Here is a 20,509-nt window from a genome sequence, read left to right on the forward strand (position 1 = left end):
TATGCACTTTTGTTGACAGGGTGATGTCTGCTTTTTAGTGTGCTGTCTAGATTTGCCAAGGCTTTCCTCCCCCAAGATTGATGTCAGGTCCCAAGAAATCAAGAACTACACGGGGGGTAGGGGAGGGAGTGTTACTTCTGAGTAGTTTCTTTATTGCTGTTTGCCTACAAACAGAATCTTGACGGAATAAAGGGACTAGCTGCATAACTACAGATATACTCTGTGAACTGCTAGGCAAGGTCTGTCTTAGCTCTCTTCCTGCTTACCAGACATTCCAACTGCCCCTGCCTCTTTGCTCTCTAGGAAGCAGCCCCCCCTTCCTGGAACTCCAGACTGCCTTCCACCACTTCATCATACGGTTCCCCTCAATCACGCTGATGGTTTCTTAAAACTGGGTCTCCTGACAAGCATACCGTTTTATATCCGCCATCAGTTAAAGAGGGGAAAACAGCAATGCAACGTTCCAAACGCCAGCCTTCTCATATGCTAATTGCTACCTAGCTTCAATCGAATGAGCTGTAGCTTTCCCTGAATGATGAAACACCCTTGGCATGGATTAAAATTCCTGGAATTTTAAAAAGGGTGCCTATAATGTATTTAGCATCCACACAGGTCTCCCAGCACCTTTCTCAAAATGCTCCTTCTCAGTCATTTTGTTGTGATTCAGTGTCAGCCTGTGATCCCAGCAGCTGAGTCTGATGAATCTGAGGAGGAGAGGGGGGGGGGTTGGAGAGCCTTTGGTGTTAGAGGGAGGCTCTGATGCATTGCAGGACTCTCAGCCTGGCCCCTCCAGTCATGTTCCTCATGAGACTCAGCTGTGTGAGCACGAGGTGTCGGACTTAGATGAATCACAGCTGAATCTGTTCAGAGATGCTAGAAGCAGAAGGCAATCCAGCAGAGCAGAGCAGAGAAAATCAATGAGGCAACTCAGTGAGAGGAGGAGAAGGCAGTGAGAAGCCACGCCTTGGGGAAGGTGTGGGTGGGGCTGGTTGCTAAAGGCAACCGTTTGAAGACATTCTGAAAGAGTCCTGGTCTGTTCTTGATACTTCTGTTTAACTCTTGTCTGTTGACTCTTGTTTGATATTTTGATTTATTTATTGAAGGAAATATTCTGTTGCTTTTTTGTTTGAACTGTAAATAAATTTGGTTGGGTTTTTCCAGCCTGTTGACTGTAAAAAGGAAAAAGGGGTTGTCCCTGATATATAAACAGGGCCAGTCATAGGCTGGAACAGAACACATTTAAGTTTCTGCCCAAAAGGCTACCCTGCACTTAAGATTTGTAAATGGAGATTACCTGCTTGATTTCATTGGCTGCTCGTAAGGAGTTTGCTGAATGGCATACTCCTGATAGCCTCTCCGCTGAGATGGGTCTGATGCAGAGGCCTCTGAGTTGATGGGCTGCTCATCTTTGGGAGAAGCTGCTTCCACAGGAACTATCTTTGTGGCACCTGCAGCAAAAACAGAAATGCAATTCACCTAAAAACCTCTAAAATACCATGCAGGATGAGCAGAACGCAAGTAAGTCCTCCGTTGAAAACTGTTTGCTTAGTGATGCTTTGAAATCACAGCAGTGCTGGGGGAAAAAAGCAACTCATGAATACCGGTAGTTCTTACAGTTGTGACCGTTGCAGCGTCCCCATGGTCACGATATCTGAATTTTGATCATAAGGCATTTTCACAAGCCATTTTATTGGTCTGGCCTCAAGCCTCGTTTATCTGATTGTTGTCGTGGTATAGGAGCTTCCTTCGGCCCTTCAAGGCCATCCTCTATACCAGAGGTCCCCAACCCCTGGTCCATGGACCGGCACCGGGCCACGGCATGCCAGAAACTGGTCCGCGCAAACAAGCAAAGCCCCACCCAGGCAGTACATGAAACCACGCCCCCTCCGATCCGCAGAAAAACCTCTCTCCGCGGAACGGGTCCCTGGTGCTCAAAATGTTGGGGACCTCTGCTCTGTACCACTATTGTGGCCTCTCTATTCATCACAAACAATTTTTGAATGTTACCCTTGTAGCATTCTAGGCTGCCAAGCTACACAACAGCTTCTGATAATAAACTCAAGCTATTTACTGCAGTCGTATATCTTGCAGCAAAGCATACTAAAGCTCAAAGCTTATTTTAGAAAAAAAGAATCTGAACACACAAATCTCAAGAGTGTCAAAGTCAAGTACAGTCCATTTCCAGTCCAAGATTCCCAGCAATCAAGCAGCATCCAGTCAGAGCCATAAGGAGGAAATTTGAAAATGTTTTGCCATCAAAAACCGGTTACAAAAGCCATCTATTTTGTAACTGGACATCAGTTTGAGCAATAGATTAAGCGACATTTTTTTCTTCCTTTCAAGAAGACAGATGAGTCTCCTCAAGGTCACTCTCTTTAGCTAATTCCTTTCAGGCACGGAAAACCAGTTCCATATGTGAAGAGTGCAAATTACCTTCTTTATTGCTCAATGCCTGTCAGTTTGTACCTGGGCAAAACTAGATAAGGTTCAACAGCATTCCAGGGAAGGGTTAAACCTTGTCCTCTTGTGCCTATGTAAAGATTCCAGACTAATTGCCAGCTTCACTCCTCTACCACCTCCAGCCAACTTCTCCATATATAAACTGAGGCTTAAAGTGGTCAGTCAACTCTTCAGCTTCTGAATCTGAAAAGATTGATGCCTAACACTCCTCTACAGACAGTCCCATTCTGAATCTAGAAGCAAATCTAACTTAGATAGAAGGAAGAGACAATCTTGAGGACATCGGCTGGTATGAAATGGCAAACATTAAACATTGCTTCTTCTCATCCATTCATTCACCAATTCTTTTTTGCTAGTGTCCCATCTCAATATAATCACCCGAATTCTGAAATAAATACCCCTTTGCTGAGTTTTAGCTGAGCTCCAACAGCTTACCTTAATTAATGAACAACTTTAGTTTTTTTTTTAAAGAATAACAACACTTTTGTGTGGAAGTAGATTAATAATCTTGAAATGTGAACAATATGGCTTCATATTTTAATTTCAACATGAGAGCTTATCTGCAAAGGCCACGGTGAAAAAACAGAGCAAAGAGAAATGAGTAGCAAACAATTAAGACAACGTGAGAAAAAAAGACTACCTGGAAAAAAAAGATAAAGCAGGAAGCTGACATTTAGAACAGAATAGGAAGCTGTTTGATAAACAATAATGAGTGTTTTTCCCCGTTCTGTAGCCCATCTCATTTTTTACTTACTTTATTGTCCATCAACCAGTTTTACTCATACATTTAGGGAAATAACACATATGTTTTTGGTGTTAACAATAGAGCATGGCCAAAATATGGAGAATGGTCCTTTCTTTCTTTCGCTTAACACTCTAAAAATAAAAGATTTGAAAAGCACAGATTTCTTAAATCAGTGAGGTAGTTCTCAGCTTACCACAGCTTGTTTAATGACCGAGATTACAACAGCACTAGAAAAAGCGACCTATGATCGTTTTTCACACTTATGACCGTTGCAGCATCCCCGTGGTCACATGATCAAAATTCAGAGGCTTGGCAACTGGCATGTATTTATGACGGTTGCAGTGTCCTGAGGTCATATGATCACCTTTTGTAACCTTCTGTCAAGCAAAGGCAATGGAGACGCTAGATTAACTTAATAACTGTGTTACTAATCACTGCAGTAATTCACTTAACAACTGTGGCAAGAAAGGTCATAAAATGAGGCAAAACTCAATAAAAGTCTCACTTAGAAATGTTGAGCTCAAATGTGCTCATAAATCAAGGACTATCTCTATTTGGCTGGTTGGAGAGAAAGAAGTAGCAACTGGAAGTTTTTAAGAAGAGACTGGACAACCATTTGTCTGAAATGGTATAGGCCAGACATGTCAAACACAAGGCCCGGGGGCCAGATCCGGCCCGCGAAGTGGTTTCATGCAGCCCGCGAAGCCATCCTGGAAACAGTGAAGGAACGGCCCCCACTGCCTTGGCCCTGGCCCAGAGACCCTCCTTCTGCCAGAGACCCTCAGACCTGTCCCACTCCTGCCCAGGCCCCCATAGGCACCCTTGATGTGAACAATATAGAGCTGGCCACGCCCACCCAGTAGGTCATACGCACTCTAGCCACGCCCACCCAGTAGGCCACGCCCACGCAGGCCACACCCACCCGGCCCCCTGAGGGCAACCGCAATGCTGATGCGGCCCTCAATGAAATTGAGTTTGACACCCCTGGTATAGGGCTTCATGACTGGGCAGGGGGTTGGACTAGAAGACCTCCAAGGTCCCATCCAACTCTGTTATTCTGTTATCCTATAGGATTAATTAAAAGGGAATATGAGTCTGGTGAAATGGAATAGCTTTCGTCCCACAGATGCACAGACAGCCAGATGTAGAGAAAAAACCAGACAACGGAATACTTAAATGGAGAAATTACAGAGGTATGAAATTAAAAGGATGAAAGAAACGAGAAAAACCTTCCTCCTTGCAATGGAAGGATGCTGAGTTTGCACTGACAAGACTTCACATAACCAAAATACAAAACATAAAATCCACAAAATAAACATCCTTCTGCTGTTGTGTTCTTGAGCTTGTTCAGTTTTCCCTTCTTTTTTCCAGGTCTCTTTTTGGAGGTTTGAACAAGTCAGGTTTACCTACATACAGGCCTGATAAATAAAATTTTAAAAGCCTGCACGCATTACACTACTGTACCCCCAAATGGGCAAATTTTGAATTTGCCCCAGGACACAACTTTTGGACTGCAAGGCGATCAAAGCGGTCTGTCCTAGAGGAGATCAACCCTGACTGCTCTTTAGAAGGCCAGATCCTGAAGTTAAAACTCAAATACTTTGGCCACCTAATGAGAAGGAAGGATTCACTGGAGAAGAGCCTCATGCTGGGAAAGATTGAGGGCAATAGAAGAAAGGGACGACAGAGAATGAGGTGGATGGATGGAGTCACTGAAGCAGTAGGCGTGAGCTTAAATGGACTCCAGAAGATGGTAGAGGACAGGAAGGCCTGGAGGAACGTTGTCCATGGGGTCGCGATGGGTCGGACATGACTTCGCAACTAACAACAACAACTCAAAGAAGGACCAGCACAATTAAATTGGTTTCGCCCATACACAAGAAGCCACAAAGGCAGACTAGGGAGCTTTAACCGCAGTATGTATCTGCAAAGTTGTTACGTAACCTCACATAGTTGGAATGCGAAGACATAATCTGTGTCTTAAATGTAAATTGCTTTTCTATTCAACATACAGCACTGATGTCCTACATTTGTAAAAGGCAAGACAGTAGGAGGGTTTATATTATAAGGGCAACAGCCCAATCGCATGAAATAAAATAAAGCTTGTTTTTTTATTCTTCCTGCAGTCTAGTGAAGCTCCAGAAAGAGGAAGAGAAAACAGTTACTTAAGCAATGTCTCTATGAGGTTCTAACCAGAAGGAAAGAAAATACTTCCAGTCCAAAGTTCTGCTTGAAATTGCTGAGAAAAAAAAAGCTTCAATCCAAATGTTTGAATCCCACCACTACACAAAGCCCAAGTGAAGGACGATAACATTTTAATATAGTTTTATTTAGAAGAAAAATAATTGCAATACGCGGTGGCTCAGTGGGTTAGGACGCTGAGCTTGTCGATCAGATGGTTGGCAGTTTGGCGGGTCGAATCCCGAGTGCTGCGTCGTAACAGAGTGAGCGCCTGCTACTCGTCCCAGCTTCTGCCAACCTAGCAGTTCGAAAGCACGTAAAAATGCAAGTAGAAAAATAGGGACCACTACGGTGGGAAGGTAACAGCGTTCCGTGCGCCTTTGGCGTCTAGTCATGCCGGCCACATGACCACGGAGACGTCCTCGGACAAGCGCTGGCTCTTCGGCTTTGAAACGGAGATGAGCACCGGCCCCTAGAGTCGGAAACGACTAGGACGTATGTGCGGGAGAACCTTTACCTTTAAGTACAAAAACTATTCAGCCTAGTTTTCATCATTATATGCTGGCTGGGTAACTTTGGGCTCGTAGTCATTCCCTCTCAGCCCAACCTACCACACAGGGTTGTTGTAGGAAAAATAGGAAGAGGAAGGAAATAAAGGTGGGACATTCTAATAAACAAATAACATATCGACCACAAGAAATGATATTTACCAATCTTCCCACTGCATCCGTGGAATAACAGTTGATTAAAAAGAAGCCCACATCTATATAGGTAATCCTCAACTTATGACCACAATGTACCCTGAAATTTCTTTTGCTAAGTGAAACATTTGTTAAATGAGTTTTGCACCATTTTATGACCTTTTTTTTGCTATAGCTGTTAAGTGAATCACTGCAGTTGTTAAGTTAGCAACAAAGTTCTTAGGTGAATCTGGCTTCCCCACTGACTTTCCTTGTCTGAAGGTCGCAAAAGGTGATCATGTGACCTTGGGACACTGCAACCGTCATAAAGACGAGCCGGTTGCCGAGCATCTGAATTTTCATCACGTGACCGTGGAGATGCTGCAAGAGTCGTAAGTGTGAAAACTGGTCATATTCCAGTGCCTTTGTAACTTTGAACAGTCACTAAACGAACTGCTGTAAGTTGAGGACTCCCAGTAAACGTTGATTTTAAAAAGTCCATATCTATAATTCAAATCCAGAGTATTCCAAGTGCTGGAATAACGTTATTTTGTGCAGTCAAAAGGCCAAATTTGCACAACACAGAAAAAAAGGATTTTTCTAGCATGAGACTGTCCTTTTCATTCTGGCTAAGGTTTAAGACCATTCCTAGGACAGGTCACCCATGTAATTCCTATGCTCTGCGCAATTAACTTCGATGCACATGAGCCCATTAGTAAGAAGTTCAAAGCTTATGTGGGTCAGAAAACCCTTCCGGGTCCTCAAACCATTATTTTACAGCTCACAGTTAATCTCCAAGGCTCAGCCATCTAGAATTCTGCATTATTTATAGGCAACTAAGTTTGCCACCCATAATTTCCATTTTTCCACTTTGCAAGTCTAATGAGCGGAGAAGAAGCGAACCCCTGTTTTTCCATGATTTGGCAAAATCTTTCAGCTCTTGGGTCAAAAGCTGTATGCTGTATACTGAAACGCAACTGTAGGAATGCAGATTCTTTTACCTCCATATTGCAGAGAACACGAGGGCCTAACTATACCATCTTTATGGAAAGATGAAAGAAATGTGTCATTTAGCGAGAGCCAGTATGGTCTACTGGTTAAAGCATCGGGCTAGAAATTGGAAGACTGTCAATTCTAATCCCACCTTAGCCACGAAAGACATTGGGAGACTTTGAGCCACTTACTTTCTCTCTCAGTCCAACTCACCTCACAGGGTTGTTGTTGTGGATAAAATAGGAGGAGGAAGGTATGTTGGATATGTTCGCTGCCTTGAATTAATTGTAAAAACGCCAAAGGTGGGAAAGAAAGAAAGAGAGAAAGAAAGAAAGAAAGAAAGAAAGAAAGAAAGGAAGGAAGGAAGGAAGGAAGGAAGGAAGGAAGAAAGAAAGAAAGAAAGAAAGAAAGAAAGAAAGAAAGAAAGAAAGAAAGAAAGAAAGAAAGAAAGAAAGAAAGAAAGGCAGGGGAGGGAAGGAAGGAAGGAGAGGGAAAAAGAAAGAAAGAAAGAAAGAAAGAAAGAAAGAAAGAAAGAAAGAAAGAAAGAAAGAAAGAAAGAAAGAAAGAAAGGAGGGAGGGAGGGAGGGATGGAGGGAGGGAGGGAAGGAGAGAGAAAGAAAGAAAGAAAGAAAGAAAGAAAGAAGGAAGGAAGGAAGGAAGGAAGGAAGGAAGGAAGGAAGGAAGGAAGGAAGGAAGGAAGGAAGGCAGGCAAAATCCCCCATCCCCCCCCCAACAGAAATAGTTAGGGTTACCTGGAATCGCTTCATGGGCTGTCAGAACCACACTGATGATGGGATTCTTAGCTCCTGAGCCCTGCTCTGCTTCTTTTGAGGAAAGGCTTTTCTCCGTCCTTTGTACCCGCTGCCTCTTGGATGGCTTTTCTCGCTCATCTTCCCTCCTGTCAAGGTCAACATCAGAATCATTACCTAAAGGGCAAATATCAAAAAAGAACACAAAGAGCAGGATGAGTAGTTTCCTTTCCCATTTACCATCCCCAGGATCAGTGAGGTGTCACCCCCGTGCTTTGTTGAAAAAAAGAAAACCCTTGCCAAAAAAGGGAGGCCGGAGTCCCCTCCCCTAAGGAGGCCCGTCTAGCACTAGAGGTGGGCAACTATGGCAACTTTGCTACCTGTGGACTTCAACTCCCAGGATTCCTGAGCTGAAGTCCACAGGTCATAAAGGTGCCGTGGGCTGCCCACCCCTTGATCTGGTGAAACCAGAAAGGGCCTTCTCTGTGATGGCTCCTTCCCTGTGGAACATCATCCCTTCGGAAATAAGGTTGGCTCCCAGTTTGAAACAACCTTTTCACAAACTCTGAAGACCTGGTTTTGGCGACGGGCCTGGGGACACCGGAGTGAGATAGAGCCCATTGCATCACACACTCTTGTCAGAAGCATCGAGGAGCTTCTGTGCTGAAAGGGTTAACCGGTGCCCACGGGATGCCCAGTTGAGGGCTCCTTTCATGTCCCCGGCAGGAGCTGGAGCAAAGGACAGGAGCTCACCCTGCCCCACGGCAACACTTGGGTCTTGAACACAGGCTTGCTAACCTCCAACCCAGCATCCTAACCATCAGAGCCACTGGGCTCCTTATGGAGCCCATCAAATGGCTTACGTCCGTGGTGGCGAACCTTTTTTTCTTTTTTCTTTTAATTCCATTTATATCCCGCCCTTCTCCGAAGACTCAGGGCGGCTTACAAGCTTAGCAGTAGCCTTCATTCTATGTATATGCCTGCTTATTAGGGCTTTCACACACACCCCAAGCGGCATTATTACAAAGTCAGCTTAATTGCCCCCAACAATCTGGGTCCTCATTTTACCTACTTCGGAAGGATGGAAGGCTGAGTCAACCTGGAGCCTGGCAGGACTCGAACCTGCACTGATTGCAGGCAGCTGGTGTTACTTAAGGAGGCATTAGCCCACTGCTCCACAGATGGCACGCAGAGCCCTCTCTGTGGGCACGCCTGTCGTCGCCCCAGTCCTAGGCCTTCAGGACTAGGACTTTTTATTAAAAAAAAAATCGCTTTAGGCCTCTGCTGCCATGTTAACCCCCCAAAAAAAGGTTCAATTAATCAACTTCTCGTGGGGAAAAAAAAGTTCTCGACAAGTTGGAATTGATTGATTGAACTTTTTAGTCCCACCCAGTCTGCAGCTACCACTGAAGCCACGCCCACCCAACTGGCCACACCCACCCAAAGGGCCACACCCACCCGGCACCCGATGATACGTAAGTGGGTTTGGGGTTGCAGTTTGGGCGCTTGGTCTCTAAAAGGTTCGCCATCACTGGCTTAAGTGATTCCTGTTGCCAGAAGGTTACAAAAGTTTATTGCTTTTAATGAAGGGTTTTCTATTGGATTTTATTTTAATCCTTGTAAGCCGCCCGGAGTCACTCAGAGGGACTTGGGCAGCCATAGAAATTTTCATAATAAATAAAACAAAGACAGAAGACAACTGACTACAATAAATGCAAAAGATTGGGGAAACCAAAAGATTCTCAATATGATGCACAGGATCATCCTATCATTTTTGATCTTCTACCTGAACTCCTCCCTAAATGATCCTCTGCTTCTCTTCTCACTAGTCAGGTCTCATGATGCACCCAGATCAATAATCTCCATTACTTTGTGGAAGGCATTCATTGGCAGCGTGCAACTGTATTAAAGCAATTAGTCTGCAAAGGATTTCACGGCTTGTTCTTATCATTCCTTTGCTTTAATTCCTTTTTAATTAAGTACTTCTAAGAATGTGGCACAAATGAGCTAGAATGGAGAGGTGGTTGAATCCTGACATCTCGTATGCCTAAGTGGTCATTTGTACAAAATAGTAAATTCTAGAAGTGAAATCCCGTTTTTTATGCAGACCAAGGTAAATGTGTAAAGAAATTAGTTCAACATATGGGACAAATCTATTTGGCAATGAAGCTCAGAGACAAAATTAGTCAGCAAGTACAGTCTGCCGAGATCCATGAAGGTGTTGACAACACAACTGTCAGTGAATGCCTAATTAGTGTGGTTGAAAGGTAAAAAAAAAAAAGTACAGATTAAGCAGAAAAGCAAGTGACTTGTTTGCCTGTTTGGCTTTATGAAATGACAAGACGCTTCTTTCTTTCAGAGGCAGAAAAGACGTAGCTCAGAAATGGATGGTCTACAAACTGAGGACAACCTATCCCAGGGGTAGGCAACCGTGGCTCTTTTATAACTCGTGGACTTCAACTCCCAGAATTCCTGAGCCAGCATGGCTCAGCTTGGAAACCTCTCCCTTTTTCCCTCAGCATGGCTGGCTCAGGAATTCTGGGAGTCAAAGTCCACGAGTCATAAAGCAGCCTAGGCCTAGCCCAGGGGTAGGCAACCTTGGCTCTTTTATGACTCGTGGACTTCAACTCCCAGAATTCCTGAGCCAGCATGGCTCAGCTTGGATACCTCTCCATTTCCCCTCAGCATGGTTGGCTCAGGAATTCTGGGAGTAGAAGTCCACGAGTCATAAAGCGGCCCAGGCCTAGGCCAGGGGTAGGCAACCTTGGCTCTTTTATGACTCGTGGACTTCAACTCCCAGAATTCCTGAGCCAGCATGGCTCAGCTTGGAAACCTCTCTCTTTTCCCTCAGCATGGCTGGCTCAGGAATTCTGGGAGTTGAAGTCCACAAGTCACAAAAGGTTGCCTACCCCTGAGTCCTATCCCATCAGAAGGCTAACAACGTAAGAGACTCTTTCCCATCATCAAACAACACATGATTTTCCCAACAACATGTTCATAAGCAAAACCACAGAGTGGAGATATGTGAAGGTGGAAGAAAAGGTCCACCTCCCAGTTGCTGTCTCCAAACTTGGCAATTTTAAGACCGGCTGGCTGAGGAATTCCGGGAGTTGAAGTCTTCGAGTCTTAAAGTTGCCAGGTTTGTAGGTCTTTGGTCTACAGGTAGGAGAAATTGAAATTCAATAATTCACAAGAGTTTTGCAACTGTTATCTCCTTTGTCCATTAGTTGGAGAAACCCTAGATCTAGAAAAAAAAAGTTGTACAGGTAGTCCTTGACTTATGACCATAATTTAACTCAAAATTACCATTGCTGAGGGAGATATTTGTTAAGTGGGTTTTTCTCCATTTTACAACCTCTCTTGCCAGAGTTGTTAAGCAAATCATTGCAGTTAAGTTAGGAACACAGCTGTTAAGTGAATTTAGCCTCCCCATTGACTTTGCTTGTCAGAAGGTCACAAAAAAGTGATCCCATGATCCTCAGATACTGCAACCATCATAAATATGAATCGGTTGCCAAGAATCTGAATTTTGACCAAGTGACACCATGGATATGCTGCGATGGTTGTAAGTGTCAGAAATGGTCGTAAGTCACTTTTTTCCAGTGCTGTTGTAACTTCAAACGGTCACTAAATGAACTGCTGTAAGTCGAGGACTACCTGTACTGGGGGAATTCACAGCAGCTGAATATTGCATTATTATGACTTACGCTGCATTCAACAAGTTACAGTCTGATTAAGGTATAATTTAGACAACGGTCATTAAGTAAGTATGATTAGCTTGGTAAATACAGATAGTCCTCAACGTATGTCTGTAATGAAGCCTGCCCATTACAATCATATGCCATAACAGTCGTAAAACGGGTTGGCACCGCAAAGATGGCTGCTGTCAGTGCTGTGCAAGGAGGTCTTTTACAACCCTTTGTGTGGTGCTCATTAACTGAACCAGTGGTTCGCTATGGGTGTGGTTTTGCCTGTCCTAAAATGGGGACACATGACCACAGGATTGCTCCTAGCAGCCATAAATGCAACTATGTTGTTGACCAACCAAAGTTTGGTCACATGACCATGGAGGGGGTGCTGATGGTTGGAACCTTGAATCCAGGTCATAAATCTCCTTTTCCAGATCGATCGTTAAGTCGAGAATAACCTACATAAAATCAATTTTCATAAGTAGGTACAGAATAACAGAGTTGGAAGGGACCTTGAAAGTCTTCTAGTCCAGGGCTTTTCAACCAGTGGTATGGGTACCACCTGTGGTACATTGGCCCCGGCAGGTGGTACGCGACCATCCTAGAAAAGTAGTGGGGGAGGGGAATGAGCTGAACCGGTGGCAGCACCGCACAAGCCTGAGCGAGAGACAGCTGGAGCTGCAGGACTGTCAGGGCTCAGTGGAAGCACCAGGTTCGGCGCCAGGATCCAGCTGGAGCTCGGCACTGATCCTGGTGCTTCTGAGCCCAGAAGAAGCACCGATCCGCTGGAATGTTGCAGCATCTCCAGGGTCTTGTGATTTACATTCAGATGCTTGGAAACTGATTCATATTTATGACGGTCACAGTGTCCCAGGGTCATGTGAAGTGACCAAAACCTGCTGCAACCACCCAGCAGATGGGGGGGGAATAAAAACCAAAGACCCACCCCACCCCACCCCCGCTGCCAATACTCAACAGAAATGCTCACAACAATGAAAACTTCGGACAGGAGGAAGAGCGCCGCCGGGCGGGCAGGCAGGTGTCTTGCTCGGCTGTGGCTTGGGGGACACTTATTTCAGTGCCATTGTAACTTCGAACAGTCCCTAAGCGAACTGTTGTAAGTCGAGGACTACCTGTACATCATTTGTTTCCTTTTTTTTTTGGTCATCAAGTTTTTGACACCTTGCTAGGCGACTGGTGGTACTCGGATGTTGCCATATCCTAAAAGTGGCACAATGGGTGAAAAGGCTGAAAAGCCCTGTTCTAGTCCAACTCTTTGCTTAAGCAAGAGACACTATATCAGGGGTGTCAAACTGCCGGCTCGCAGGCTGGTTTCATCATACTGAAGCCGCGCCCACTCTCCAGTGCCGGCAATGCAAAAAGAGGCACGATACATCGTGACACGTGACGTGGCAAGTTTGGCTGACACCCGTGCACTATATCATTCTGGACAAACGGCTATCCAGTCATTACTTAAAAACCTCCAATGATACAGCACCTGAAATGTCTGAAGGCAAACAGTTTAACTGATTAATTGGTCTCACTGTCAGGAAATTTCTCCTTAATTCTAGATTTAATCTCTCTCTGATAAGCTTCCATCCCTTATTTGTTGTCTTGCCCTCAGGTGCTTTGGAGACTAGATCAACTCCCTCTTGTTTGACAGAGCCCCTCAAATATTGGAAGGCTGCTCTTATGTCACTCCTAGTCTTCTTCATTAGGCTGGACATCCCTAGTTCCTGCAATCGTTCATCAGCTGCATCGTTTGCTTTAGACTCCAGTTCCACAATCATTTTTGTTGCTCTTCTCTGCACTCTTTCTAGAGTCTCAGCATTTTTTTTTTTGGTAGTTGTTCTATTCTATTGTTGACCAATTTGAACTCTGGACTGAAAAGGGCATGTAATATTTTGCTTTATTGACATTTTATACTGCCTGAAAATAAGCACTATTGTTCAAAAAAAAAATTGTACTCTTATCTTCCATCACCCAAGCAAACATTTTGGGGATAACCAGCTATGACAGCCCTAAACTCCCATAATTTTCAGCTGACATGGACAGGAAAATCCCAATGCGTTTATACAGCATCAGGAAAGGTTGGACTCAAACAAATGTGTTGCAATAGCATTTTATTCTTCATCTTGCAACAGCCTGATTTGAGATGAATAGTCTTCACTTCTGCTCTCTCTTGCAGAGGAACATTAAGCAATCAGTCTGAACAGCTGGCACTTTGATTTGGCAAACTAATAAACTGACCTCATGTACCCAGATTTAGGTGATTTAAATCCAATACAGCATGCACAGAGTAATTTGATGCCGGGCTGCCTCTATATTCACATAGCATTTGCAGGATGCCTACATTTCTACTGACGATAAAGGCGGCTGTCAAAGACATGTGAATCACTGTGTTCATTTCAAGCTAGACTGTTTAAGCCATCAAGATTTTCTCTTTGGGGTTCCTAATTAGAGATCCAGCTGCTTAGTGCGCATTCTTAATTGGAGAAGGTCCCAGCTGAATGTTTAGGACATATATTGGTTTCTTAATTGTCAGGCTTTGAACTCACACTTCCTTCATGCATTTGTAGATTTTCATTATTATTATTATTATTTTTTAAATGGCACTCATAGAGATCATCATCTCGATTTAAACATGGGAAAGTTCTTGGATCAGGTTTGTACAAAGCCAAAGATTCTTTTAAAAGCACAGTGACGATTCAAGAGATTTCAGTTTAAATGAATAATTTGCTTTGCTCCCTTTTAGGATAAGTGACAATTAGGTGTTGAGCACCTAGAATGGGTGCTGGGGTTTTTCCCCTCTTCTAGATTTTTTTTTCCAGATTTTTATCCCACCTTTATTACTTTATAAGTAACTCAAGGCAGTGAACATGCCTAATATTTCTTTCTCCTCCTATTTTTCCCATAACAACAACCCTCTGAGGTGGTTTGGACTGAAAAAGAGTGACTGGCCTAAAGTCATCCAGCCGTTTTCTATACTTAACGCTGGACTAGAACTCAGAGTCTGCTGGTGATTAGCCCAAAGTCATCCAGCCAGTTTTCATGCCTAAGGCAGGACTAAATCTCACAGTCTCCTAGTGACTGGCCCAGTGACACCCAGCTGGCTTTCATGTTTAAACTAGGACTAGAACTCACTGTCTTCTGATTTCTAGCCTGGTACCATAACCACTAGACCACGGGTTGGCAACCTGCCTTCTCCTGCGGTTTCCAGTTGTCCTCCGACATTTGCAGAAAGAGAGAGACACTTGCACTTCCCTTCTCTCTCTCTCTCTCTCTCTCTCTCTCTCTCTCTCTCTCTCTCTCTCTCTCTCTCTCTCTCTCTCTCTCCCTCTCTCTCTGTGTTTGTTTGTAAAAAAGAGAGTGGCCTCTCGCTGTTCTCCGACAAGCTGACAAGCTTATTGGGTGGGGCTCCTGCCTTTGCTGCGTCTCTGCAGGAAGCAGGAAGCAGCATCTCTCTCTCTCTCTCCCTCTCCCTCCCTCTCTCTCTCTCTCTCTCTCTTTCTCTCTCTCTCTCTCATACACACACACACACACTGAGTGGGGGAAGAGGACTGGCAGACCAAGGGCAGGAGAGCCAGCCTGATAAGAATGTGTGTAAGCTTGTTGGAGAACAGCGTGAAGCCAGTTTGCCAGGTGAGCAGAAGATCGGAGAGAGGGAGAGACAGAGGGGGGGGGGGAGGGAGAGAGAGAGAGAGAGAGAGACTCATGCACAGCAGCCTCTATTTCTTTTTAATTAATTAAACTCTTCAATCAAGCTCCCCCCTTCTGTGCGTGGTGAGTTTTGCAGCTCCCAGTGTTTTCTTTTCTCTGGGAAAGGGGTCCAAGTGGCTCTTTGAGTGTTTAAGGTTGCCGACCCCTGCACTACACCAAAAAGGCTCCGATCAGACAAATCAATCATTTTGCTGACCCTGCAAGCAAAGAAGTAGACCACAGTAACTGGACTCGCTTATCAAAAGAAATGTTGGGCTCAGCTGTGATCGTAACTAGAGCACTACTACCTGTACGGCAATATTACCAGGAAGGCTCAGGAAAGACTAAAACATCCTCAGTAGCACCATCTCCTCAAGGACTAAGCCGCAGAGTCAAAGCTTGTCTATCTTATCTCTTCAACAAACACAGAAGTTACAAATGTCTGCTAGTGGAGCTCCTGCTGTTACAGCTGTTGAGCAACTCTCCTCAACCCCCTCAGAGTGAACTATGAGTTCAATTGTTGGGTTAGTGTGCAAAATCAATGCACTCTCTCTAACCCATCTGCTGATAAGTGAACAATACATGTTATCTTCCGTGATTATCTGGTTACAGGAGAAAGAGATTATTGGCTATCAAAGATGTTTCTAAGCAGTATTCTGGACACTCTGCTAAATTGTTACGTTGTGCTATGTGGGTTTCAGGTAAAAGGTAAAGTAAAGGTTCCCCCGCACATGCGTGCTAGTCCTTTCCGACTCTAGGGGCCGGTGCTCATCTCTGTTTCAAAGCCGAAGAGCCAGCACTTGTCCGAGGACGTCTCCATGGTTGTGTGACCGGCATGACTAGACACCAAAGGCGCATGGAATGCTGTTACCTTCCCACCATAGTGGTCCCTATTTTTCTACTTGCATTTTTACATGCTTTCGAACTGCTAGGTTGGCAGAAGCTGGGACGAGTAACAGGCGCTCACTCGGGATTCGACCCGCCAAACTGCCGACCTTCTGATCGACAAGCTCAGCGTCCTAACCCACTGAGCCACCACGTCCCTTGTGGGTTTCAGAGGGAACATCATCTCACGCTGGGTGGAATTTGGAATTGATCTGGGGCATACAACAAGGATCTGATTTTTTTTCTTTCTTTCTTCATTAGATTTTTATCCCGCTTTTGTTACTTTATAATTCAAGATGGCGTACATACATAATATTACTTCCTCCTCCTCCTCTTTTCCTGAGAACAAGAACCCTGTGAGATAAGTTGCCCTAAGACAGAGTGACTGGCCCAAATTCACCCAGCCAGTTTTCATGCTTAAGATGGGACTAGAACTCACTGTCTCTTTGTGATTGGCCCAAAGTCACCTAGCTAGCTTTCATACCGAAGACTGGACTAGAACTCACAGACTCCTGGTGATTGGCCCAAAGTCACTCAGTTAGCTTTCATGCCTAAGATGGGACTAGAACTCACAGTCTCCTGCTGATTAGCCCAAAGTCACCCTGCTGACTTTCATCCCTAAGACTGGACTAGAACTCACAGTACTCTGGTAATTGGCCCAAAGTCACCCAGCCAGCTTTCAGGCTAAGGTGAAACTAGAACTCACAGTCTCCTGCTGATTAGCCCAAAGTCATCCTGCTGACCTTCATCCCTAAGACTGGACTAGAACTCACAGTACTCTGGTAATTGGCCCAAAGTCACCCAGCCAGCTTTCAGGCTAAGGTGAAACTAGAACTCACTGTCTCCTGGTGATTGGCCCAAAGGCACCCAGCCAGCTTTCTTTCCTAAGGCAGGACTAAAACTCACGGTCTCCCACTTTCTAAGCCAGCACCTTAACTTTTCAGATAAAACTGTCTCTTAGAACTTATTTCACAGATCACCTTTTGTGGAAAGAATCCTTATTTCTGAACCGCCTAGCTAAAATTACCATTTTCACAAAAAGTATATCTTTCATGAAATAATGATTATGGATCTCTCTCTTATATGTTCAAAGGAAGACTATATTGGAGGTCTAAGAATAATAATAAAAAAAATCTTATGAAGGAAAGCTTTGTGCGACCACAATTAGGAGTGAGCTTGTACTTAAGAAATGATGCAAATACAGTAGATATATAGGTATGTACTGGCTTCATCCTTTAGTTCTTATATTGGATCCATTCTATATGTTATCTTACATGCAAATATATTTCCTGTTCAGAGACGCACCAGTCCTGCTGAAACACTGATAAAATGAACCCCAAAGCAAATTCAAGTCCCAAGCGTAAGTATTAAATGTTCACCTTGAGAGTTAATGCAACAGCAAAAGTTCGCATTTAATATTCCAAATTAATTTTGGAGTAGTGAGGTGCAAATCCCCCAGGCACTGACTATATAATTGGATTGCCAACCATAGGCATCATTGTCAAGTATTAGGGGAAAAATTGAAGCAGTGCATTTTTGAAAAGAGACTTAAATTGCCTGGCCAGACTTTAAACACATCCATGTTCTCAATGTTGCTAGGGAATTATAGGTTGGACATGAGGGTTTCTTATACAAAAATTCAATCCTTGGGTAATTTAGGTAGTGATGTCTCTCTGTAATCACTCCTGATTCATTCATATATATATATATATATATATATATATATATATATATATATATATATATATATATGCAAATTATTCAAATTGCTAATAAAGAATTTTGGGAGGCTGAGATGGCCATTTCGAACTCTTTATGTTCTCATCAGTCAGTCATACCCTTTATCTGAGATTCGAACCTGGGCTGATTGTATATTAGGCAGTTGTTTTAACTTGCTGAGCCACAGGTTCTTTCTCTATTTTTATTAGCTAGAAGGCTAATATATATATATATATATATATATATATATATATATATATATATATATATATATATATATATATATATATATATATATATATATGTTTTCTGAGGTTTTCGCGCGTGCCTGTATGTGGATCCTTGGTTTTTCGGGTTTTTCCCCGCGTAGAACTCCCAGAAGAAGGAAGCAGAAGCCTGATGATGACGGATGGGATTCCGTCGAAACGTTGCGCCTACACCTTTAATTCTACGCGGGGAAAAACCCGAAAAACCAAGGATCCACATATATATATATATATATATAAGGTTGACTCAGCCTTCCATCCTTCCGAGGTAGGTAAAATGAGGACCCAGATTGTTGGGGGCAATAAGCTGACTTTGTAATAATGCCGCTTGGGGTGTGTGTGAAAGCCCTAACAAGCAGGCATATACATAGAATGAAGGCTACTGCTAAGCTTGTAAGCCGCCCTGAGTCTTCGGAGAAGGGCGGGATATAAATGTAATAAATATATATATATATATATATATATATATATATATATATATATATATATAACGGATATATATATCCATATCTATCTATCTATCTATCTATCTATCTATCTATCTATCTATCTATCTATATATATATATATGGATCTTTGTTCATTCGGTTTTTTTCCCACGTAGAATTGAAGGTGTAAGAGCAACGTTTCGACGAAATCCCATCCGTCATCCTCAGGATGGGATTTCGGCGAAACGTTGCTCTTACACCTTCAATTCTATGTGGGGAAAAACCCAAATGACCAAAGATCCACATACAAACACCCGCGAAAACCTCAGAAAACATATACGGTGTATGTGTGTGTATATATATATATATATATATATATATATATATATATATATATATATATATATATATATACATACACACACACACACACACACACACACACACACACACACACACACACATATATATATATATATATATATATATATTAAATGTTTGTTAAGTATTTAGAATGCACTTGCTTAAGTCCCAAACACGGGACAAATCTTATTTCCTGTTTCAGCCTAACCCAAGGCCATGTACAGGCAATAGCCACAGCAGTGGCAGCTCATATTTGTGTAAATTTTTTGGCTTGCTAACAAAGAATAAAGGGAGACAGATATGATCATTTCAAACTTATTTGTTCTCATCAGTCAGCCATACCCTTCATACCCAGGTTCGAATCTCAGAAGGGTATGGCTCTTAGCAAAGGAGGAAATCATTTTGGCTGAAAAAACCTGCTGTGTTTGAAACAAAGCAAAACAAATAAAAGAACACAGACACACACACACACACACCGGGGGAAAAAACAACCCCACCACAAACACACACAAAACCAAAAACCAAACCACAAAGCACCCCAACCCAATCACTACTTCAGACTTTTTTATGTGTTTAACAAGCACTTAGGACGAGATACACCTACATTCAGGAACACAGAGAATGTTTATTTTTTTTAAAGCGAACGCACTAAACCCAGTTAGAGGTAAAATATACTTTATACGTGTTACTCCTAGAAAGCATTCAGAAGGGACAAGGGACAAAGCCTCTTAGCTGTCATAAATGAAAAGGCCAGATCACGCAATACAGGTCGTCCTTGACTTGCAACAGTTCATTTAGTGACCATTCAAAGTCACAACAGCACTGACATGCGACCGTTTTTCAGAGTTGTGACCTTTGCAGCATCCCCATGATCATGTGATCAAAATTCAGATGCTTAGCAACTGCTTCATACTTATGACCGTTGCTGTGTCCAAAGGTCATGCGCTCACCTTTTACGACCTTCTGACAAACAAAAGTTAATGGGGAAGACAGATTCAATTAGCAACCGGGTTACTAATTTATCAGCCGCAGTGATTCACTTAACAACTGTGGCAAGAAAGGACATAAAATTGGGCAAAGCTCCCTTAACAACAGAAATGTTGGGGTCAATTGTGGTCGTAGGTTGAGGACTACCTATATATACTAAGGCTGTGCAGTGCTTCGGACTTGATTTCCCAAAAGCAATCAGAGCAGGCAGAGGCAGGAACAGAACACACGTCTGCCTTTGCACTGCTACGTGATCCTGGGCACAGAAGCAGCTGTAAACAGCTGGAGACTGGAACTACATCCATGCTCCAAAGCCTCTAGTAGAAATCAACCCAAATCAGAGTGCCATAATTGATCCAAACTCTGCTTTATCAATGATGTATTTGCTCTTCCTGACAACAGAAATAGAAATGGGATAAGTGTCAGCATGGGACAGCTTATGGGGTGAAATCAAAAATAAAGGAGTGGAAAGAAGTTACACACACACACACACACACACACACACACACACACATACAGAGAGAGAGAGAGAGAGAGAGAGAGGAGGATGGCTCTGACAACTATCAAGCCATTTGTACTGTGCTTATTAGTAACTAAAAGGTCTTAATGAAAAAAAACATAACGTATTAGTTGACCTCTCACCTAGCAGTTTGAAAGCATGAAAA

The 20,509-nt window shown here is 43.3% G+C and overlaps 1 protein-coding gene across 1 annotated transcript in view; it reads right to left on the reverse strand.

Annotated features, from left to right (window-relative positions):
• ZFAT (zinc finger and AT-hook domain containing) overlaps positions 1 to 20,509 on the reverse strand; it is a 133,377-nt gene that overhangs the window by 83,286 nt on the left and 29,582 nt on the right. The window contains exons 4-5 of the mRNA XM_083360036.1: positions 7,812 to 7,985; positions 1,295 to 1,448 (exon numbers count right to left, since the gene is read on the reverse strand). Of these exons, the coding sequence (XP_083216162.1) occupies positions 1,295 to 1,448; positions 7,812 to 7,985 (328 nt within the window). The remainder of the gene's footprint in view (positions 1 to 1,294; positions 1,449 to 7,811; positions 7,986 to 20,509) is intronic.

Source organism: Vipera ursinii, assembly GCF_947247035.1.
Source record: "Vipera ursinii genome assembly, chromosome: 3".
In the NCBI taxonomy this organism is placed as follows: Eukaryota; Metazoa; Chordata; class Lepidosauria; order Squamata; family Viperidae; genus Vipera; species Vipera ursinii.